Source organism: Ananas comosus, unplaced genomic scaffold, assembly GCF_001540865.1.
Source record: "Ananas comosus cultivar F153 unplaced genomic scaffold, ASM154086v1, whole genome shotgun sequence".
NCBI classification, from domain to species: domain Eukaryota; kingdom Viridiplantae; phylum Streptophyta; class Magnoliopsida; order Poales; family Bromeliaceae; genus Ananas; species Ananas comosus.
The window spans coordinates 1-7,755 of record NW_017891717.1 but is presented as its reverse complement, the minus strand read 5'-3'; the positions used below and the strand labels follow the sequence as shown (position 1 = coordinate 7,755).

The following is a 7,755-nucleotide window of genomic DNA, read 5'->3' as shown; positions in this document are numbered from 1 at the left end:
AGGTTAGTAGAAAAGCTGTTTCATCTTCATGGTTACCATAGTTTTATGTTTTTTTTTTTTTTTAAAAGCTTATTGAGAATAAGTCTCACAGTTTTTTTCAATAAAATAAATAAGATACCAAAGACGCGCGTTATCAACTATTAACACTCCACAGTCGTTATAAGATTAAGTCTATATCTACATAATATATCACAGTAACCATGACACGAGAACGACTAACTTGCATCTCCACACATTTAGTAAATATCAATTCATAACATAGACCTATTTCTTGCTTACTAGATACATATACCCTACTGGTCATATATATATATATAGATAGCGAGCTAATTCACAACTCTGCAGCTCCTCCGAACCTCGCCGCCGCCCGACATTGCGAGCCGGCCCATGCGCACCATGGAGGCCTTAAAGTCCTCGAAGAAGAGCTCCGGGTCGATCGCGTAGGCCTCGACAAGTGCAGCGACATCGCCGGAGCCAGCGGACGTGAGCGCCTGGTCGGACTGCAGGAGCCCGTCGGCGGAGATCAGGTTGACGTAGTACTGGTTATCGAATGTGGCGGGCGTCGAGAGGTCGAGGTCGGCGAGAGTGTTGTTCGAGCTGGCGCAGAGCTGCTGCAGCGACTGTAGGAAGTCGCGGTCACCCATGGAGGCATCGGAGCTGCCTACGAGGCCATTGAGGCGGGAGCTGAAGGAAGAACAACGGGCCTTGCCGATGGTGTGAGCCCCTGTAGAAAAGGATCAGAAAGTCTATTATACAATAGATACATCACATCATCTATATTCAATCAATCACATTTCATTTATTAAGAAAAAAAAAAATATTTTTTTAATAATTATGATAGGATGAGTGAACATGGAGAAGACTAATTTAATTAGATGGAACCACAACGATCACCCTATGCGACTGGTAATTATAGTGGACGTTTTTTGGAAGAGACGTATTGTGAGTAATTATTGGGTACGTGGAATAAGTCAACCATGTCATCTCTAGTCTACGCAATAAATGACAAATTCACTAGCCTCATGTTTAGATGATCACTATGTCAACTTAATTTTGTTCCACTAGGTACCGTTTGGTTCGGGTATAAACAAGAATTAGCTATTACAGGAATAGGTACAAGTATGGGGATAAGAAAAATAGCGTTTGGATGAAAATTGGGTTGTTCCCGAGGATAAGAAAAATATTAGGAAGTTTTATATAAAAAATGAAGGTGTTGGTGGGGATAAGCGAGAATTACTATTCTCGGATAAAAAATTAGCGTTTGGATATAAAGGGGGGGATAAGGGCCTATCCCTATTCCTATTCCCAAACCAAACAGTGCCCTAACGAATACCAACTTTTAGCATATTTGTATAATTTTTCTCATATTTGGCTACACATGCCCAAAAATAAATAGAAAAAAAATACAAATATTTTAATTGAAAGAATTTTCAACCAGAAAGAATGGCCGGTCTTATGATCTGGTCTGTAGACCAGGTCTAGCCGAAATTTCTCGGCACCGCTTGGAAACGGTCAAGGAGCGGATTGGTAAACGCGTTTCTATTATTACCGGAGAGAGCGACCATGTCCTTGGAGGAGAGGCCGAGGTTCTGGAACTTTCCGATGAGGGTGGCCACGTCGGACGTCGGGGCCGGGATGTTCGTGTTCGCTGCTTGGCGGTTCGCACTTCTGCTGTCCTTCCGCCCTACCTCCACCTGCCACGTGGGCCCTCCCGACTGTTCCACCGCGTGTATCAGAACTTCTTTTCCTTTTATTGTAAATAAATAGATAGATGTGCATTACGAGTAATATGCATGCTTCTGTTCTTTCACGTCACATGATAATTTTTTTTTTTGTTTTTTTTTTTTTTTTTGTATGTCATAATTACTGTTGTAGATTAAACTACTGTTTTTGTCAAATATATTAACTATATATGCAATTAAAATCCTTTGTATAAGCAGTCATTACTCTTTCACAAATTCTGCGTTTAAGTTAAATTTAATAAGGTTGAAAAATTCGAAACTTAGTAAAAATTTGGAAGATTAGAGGTTGTGTGGATGATAAAATAGAAATTTATAGCATTAATAGGCATAGCACTAAAAAACTAATGAGTGCCATTGAAAAAAGGAAAAAAACTAAATAAATGAGATATCCTGTCACAACGGTGGTGTTTGAGAAAGGATCAATAATGTGAAAAAATATTGAGCAAATAATTGGTAGACATACCAAGACAACCGAATCTCGAGCCACAATCGCCAGAACGTCGGCACACGAAACAGTCTCAGGGCAAGCCAGCTCGAGCTCGGCCTTAATCGAATCGATCACTTCGAATCCCCTGAGGGAGTTCAGGTTGGGTCCAGCAGTTTTCTCCCCCACAAAATTAGGCGTATCATCGAGGAGCACCGAAGCATCACAGCCCTCAAAATTCATCGCAACGATCAACATTAATTAGTCTTAAAATCTTATATCCTTGATGATCATTGGTAGTTTCTATATACATTTAATCCGACGTTATACTCACATCGACGAAGCAGTCGTGGAAGTGGAGGCGGAGGAGGGAGGCAGCCATGCGCGGGTCGTTCGCGACGGCCTCTTCGACCCCCGCGAAGATGATATCTTCGGCTTGAGGGCAAGTAGTTTGGTAGATGTCAAATCGTATGGATCCATCAATACCGCCGAAACAAGTTTTGTTCGATGCATCGGACTTGTTGGCTAAGTTAAGAGCATGGATAACACAAGCTAGGAGAGTGAGCACTAATGTCATGTTCAAGTAAGAAATATAGAGCAAATGTAGGTTGATTTTGGACTAAAGAGGGTGTCTATAGGCTAGCTCTCTATCTAGCTAGGTGCATTGCTTGTGAAATTGAAGATGATATGCTGCTCACTTATATAGAGTTTGAAAGAGAACAAAAGATTCTGATGCTGAAACTGATTTCAGCATTAAGATTCGTGCCGACGATGCGATGGATGAGTGATGTAGCTCTACTTGGAAGTGGTCAAATTGTGGTGAGTTAGTAACATCATTGAGAAATCATGGCTTGCACTTTTCAGGAATAGCATGCATATCATATATAACTGCAATCATCATCTCCAAGAATAGCACGCATGAAATAATTTCTCATCTTTTATTCGATTAGTAGTTGACTCGGAATCAACTCCTCCGTTTCAAAGGTGACAAAGATGCGCGTAGTTGGTGAAACCGCCTTTGTCCTTCTTCTGCATATGCTTTTGAGGCTCAAAAGAAGCGTCTCACATGGGAGCAGTTGCAATGCCTTTTTGTATAGTTTGTAGTGCATAATATGCTAATGTTGGCGGAGGAGAATGGGAAACCCACCACCGACCATGGATGCATAGACATGCGCGCTCGATCATATAAGAGACTTTGTGAGAGGAAAGGTGTGGTGTACATGTCATGCATATGCATCTCGAATCTAGAACCCCCTAGAAGATTTTAGAATAAATGTTCATCTTGGTTTAGCTGTAATATGGACTCCGGAGTAGGGAGCAGGACTATTGTTCTATTAGAGGCACAGAAACCCTCATATTTTTAAGTTCCTAATCATTTATCAATTTTGATTGATGGCTGGGGTTCTTCCCAATTTTTCTTCTCTCTCACCCTAATCATCTATCAAAATTGATGAATAGCTAGAAATTTAGAAGCACAAAAGCTGTTGTACTCCTAATAGCACAGTAGCCATACTCCCGGAGTAGGTCTAGTTTAAAATTGCTTTGCCAAAATATCTATTTTATGCTCCAAGAAAGATTTTAATTTTTTTTTTTTCCTTGCATACTATAAAATTTTGGTTGCAATCATTATAGAAGATGCATGCACTCTTAAAATAACAATGGTGCTGACTATTTCTAGAGCAAGAGGTAAAGAGTTTGATGGTTGATATCTGAGGTCCCAAGTTTGAATCCTAGTTGATTCATATTTCCAGCTAAATTTGTTTCTAAATAAACTAAATGAAGTGGGTAGTATGCAACCTATCTCTCTCAAAAAAAAAAAAAAAAAATTGACAATGGTGCTAGCTAGACGAGTCATTTTTACTATTACCTTTTTGCATTTCTAAATACAAATTTAATTTATATAATAATTAGAAATGATGATGGGTAAAACTTATTCTCTTGATTAATTAGATTGCAATAATTTAATATGTCAACTTCTTTTTTTTAAAAAAACAACGAAGCACACACAAAAAAAAAAGTCGTTTCCTTGCTTCCATACTCTGTTATATAAAATTCCAATTGAAAAAAAATTAGAAAAAGAAAGAAAAGGCAAATCTTAAGTCATTTTGACTAATTTTAAGAGATCACTTTGTTTGTACATAGTTATAAATATATTATAGCTGTAACTACATATAAATTTAAAATCCGTATTTAATGCAATGTATTTAATACTAACAACTACAGTCGTAACTACACGAGGAAATTCACCTGTAGTAAGGACATGTTTGGTTCATGATTGGAATATGAATGAGAAATAGAATTGGATTATTTTGGAATGAAAAATGGAACGACGAATCATCTAAAAATGTTTGGTTCATTATTGGAATGAAAATCGGAATGAAAATTTAAAATTTTTGAGAGAGAGTTTTGATTAAAAGAGAGGAAAGTGACGAAGGGAGATGAGATAGATGTTGGTGAAAGAGGATTTTTAATAGTTTATTTTTGGAATGAGTCAATCCGGAATTCAAAGCCGAATTGCATCGTAAATGAATTTGGCCATTCCCATTCCGGAGTGGAATGGGAATCGAATCCGATTCCTATAAAACAAACGGCAACCATCGGAATCAATGAATTCCATTCCGATTCCATAGTCTAAAATAGGTGAACCAAACATGTCCTAAGTTGGACAGAGCAACTCAATATAAAAAAAATAAGTTTAAATTCCTCATTACCTTTTAAATAAAATATAAATATTTTTATATTAAAAAAAAAGCTTAATTTCATACAGATCCCTACAAATATGATGAATAACAGATATATTCCTGCAAAGTTCAACTTTCATAAGTCATCATTGCAAAAGTCCTAATGTATTCAGATATGTTCTTGCCGTTAATATTCGTTAGAAAAATCTAGTTAATTATAGTTAAAATGCTTTAACCATGATTAATTAATAATGTAAATTGACAATTTTGTCCTTCTTTTTCTTCCTCTTCTTCTCCGTATCCTCCTTTTCCTCCTCTTTTTTTCCTCATTCTTCTTCTTCTTCGTCGTCGTCGTCGATGATCCAATCGTCGTCGCCGATGATCCGATCGTCGTCGTGGTGCCCATGTGGGCCATCGTCACGGGCGCCTCCGATAGCATCGGCCTCGCCTTCACCTCCGCCTTCCGCCTCTTTCTCATCCTCGTTGGCTGCAACCCCGACAAGCTCTGCAAGGTTGCCGTCGCCGCTGTCGTCGTCCGCTCCTGCAGCCTGAAGAAGAAGAGGAAGAGAAAGAGGAAGAGGAAGAGGGCAAGAGCAAAAATGTCATTTTACAACTCTACTGTTAAAAAATTAACAATTCTCTAATAGATACTTGCCAGAGAGACATATCTGAATACATTAGAACTTTTGCAGGAATAATTTATGAAAATTAAATTTTATAGGAATATATCTATTATTCATCATGTTTGCGGGGACCGGTATGAAATTAACCCTAACAATAATCCCATCACGACCGACACAATGTGATAAAAACTTCAAAAATACATTTATCATACAAACTAAATTAATTATTCTATTTATTTATAATTACAGTACTTGCTGGTATACTGTCTCCAGCTATACTGCGTTTCCAAATTCCAATTACATCGGGCACCATTGAGAGAGGGAGAGAGGGAGACGCCGCACACACACAGACAGAGGGGAGAGAGGGGCGATGCCGGAGCTGCCGGAGGTGGAGGTGGCGCGGCGGGCGCTGCAGGAGCACTGCGCGGGGAGGCGGATCTTGCGCTGCTCGGCGGCGGACGACCCGAAGGTGATCGACGGCGTCTCCCCCTCGCAACTCGAGTCGTCCCTCGCCGGGAAGACCGTCCTCGCCGCCGCCCGCAAGGGCAAGAACCTCTGGCTCCGCCTCGACTCCCCCCCCTTCCCCTCCTTCCAATTCGGTCCGCTGCTCCTTTTCTTTCTTTTTCTTTTTTTTTTTTTTTTTTTTCCTTTTTGATCTTCTGTATTGAACTAATTTAGCCGGTTAAGTTGGACATCTTTGTTCAATTCATCGCTAATTTCAAGCAAAACTGAAACAATCTACAGTTGATAGCCGAGTCCGTCAAAAAATTAGAAGTCGAAAATTTTAGGGTTCGATTTGGTTCACATCGTCGCCCTCTTCTCCTGCTTTCGTGTGTTGCAGGGATGACGGGTGCGGTCTACATCAAAGGTGTGGAATTGAGCAAATACAAAAGGTGATATTTTTGTCTTAATTTTACCTTCTTTTTTTTTTTTTTTTTTTTTTTTTTTTTTTTTTTTTTTTGGTAGTATGTTCGAGTATTTTTGTTGATAGAATCTGAGAAATTGAGGGTTTGGATTGCTAATTGTAGGTCGGCGGTGAGCCCGACGGAGGAGTGGCCATCGAAATACTCCAAATTGTTTGTTGAAGTACGCCTCTTTCTCATTCATTCATGCATCTGGATCATCAATTCGGCAACTTCGTAGTCGATTTAAATCGGTGTCCTCCTCATTTCAGTACTAGCTGAATGTATCATTTCGATTTTAATCCTTTTGGATGTTGTCAGCTGGAAGATGGTGTCGAGTTTTCCTTCACCGATAAGAGACGCCTCGCAAAAGTTCGCTTGCTTGAAGATGTATATACTTTTTATTCTCTAATTCCTTGCAGTTCTTATTATTATTATTTTTTAACTGATACTTTCCTTTTCTTTTACAGCCTGAATCTGTGCCTCCAATTTCTGAGCTGGGTCCAGATGCCCTGTTCGAGCCTATGCAGGTCGATGAGTTCATGAATGCCCTAAGAAAAAAGAAGATCGCGATAAAGGCTTTGTTACTTGATCAGGTTACAAATGTGTGGTGCTTTATTTTATTTATTTATTTATTTTTTTTCTGATCCGAGAAAACCCATTCCTTCGTAAGCTATTATTAATACCTACTAAATCTTCTTTTTTGAGTATCGAATTGTTTGCTTGATGCTTATAGTGTCGGGTCCTCTAACATCTTAGTGCATTGTTGTGTAGAGGTTGCTTCTCCATGTGCTTAGCATTGTAAAACTGCATAGTGTGTGAAACTATAGGCCATTGCCAGCGTATATTTTTGCGCAAATTTGGTGCTTGATTTAGCTAGCTCTTCCTACAACCATTTGGATGCAGTGTGGGAATAAGTTATTGCTATATCATTGTCTTATTGTTTAAGAATATTGTATGGGGCGCCATAGGAACTTGAAAGTTGTTGACCCCCTCCAGTTGTTTAGATAAGTGTGCTACTTGCTTCATCTTGCCAAAGACGTCTTTGCGTCGAATATAACTAGTAGTTTTACTGATACATCAATTTTATCATGCAGAGCTTTATATCTGGTATTGGTAACTGGATCGCGGATGAGGTGCTCTATCAGGTTAGTTTTATTTCATTTCTGTAAGAAATATAGTGCTTCGAATAGGAGATTGTATTTTCCTGCGCTGCTTTATTCACATCTTTTCTTTTTCTGGATCTTAACATTTTCAGCCATTCATCAGTAGGTTTGGCTTTCGCTCTTTTACCACCAATTCACTGCAAAAGTTGGGGCATAGTAGTTAATATTGATTAAAACCTATTTCTTGCTGCATATTTGTAAATTTTTTTAAGTAAGT

General features: G+C 39.0%; 2 protein-coding genes across 2 annotated transcripts; one reads left to right on the top strand and one right to left on the bottom strand.

Moving 5' to 3' along the window:
- Positions 1-315: 315 nt before the first annotated feature.
- On the bottom strand, positions 316-2,778 carry LOC109705106 (peroxidase 40-like). The gene is made up of 4 exons (XM_020225864.1): positions 2,501-2,778; positions 2,206-2,397; positions 1,550-1,715; positions 316-724 (listed from the first exon to the last, which is right to left on the bottom strand). Exons 1-4 carry the CDS (start codon positions 2,741-2,743, stop codon positions 327-329), a joined length of 999 nt encoding a protein of 332 aa, XP_020081453.1. The 5' UTR covers positions 2,744-2,778; the 3' UTR covers positions 316-326.
- Positions 2,779-5,791: 3,013 nt separating this feature from the next.
- LOC109705105 (formamidopyrimidine-DNA glycosylase-like) lies at positions 5,792-7,745 on the top strand. Its single transcript, XM_020225863.1, has 6 exons — positions 5,792-6,069; positions 6,312-6,363; positions 6,499-6,556; positions 6,694-6,762; positions 6,843-6,968; positions 7,470-7,745. The coding sequence occupies exons 1-6, from the start codon at positions 5,841-5,843 to the stop codon at positions 7,542-7,544; spliced, it is 609 nt and encodes a 202-aa protein (XP_020081452.1). The 5' UTR covers positions 5,792-5,840; the 3' UTR covers positions 7,545-7,745.
- The last annotated feature ends 10 nt before the right edge of the window (positions 7,746-7,755 follow it).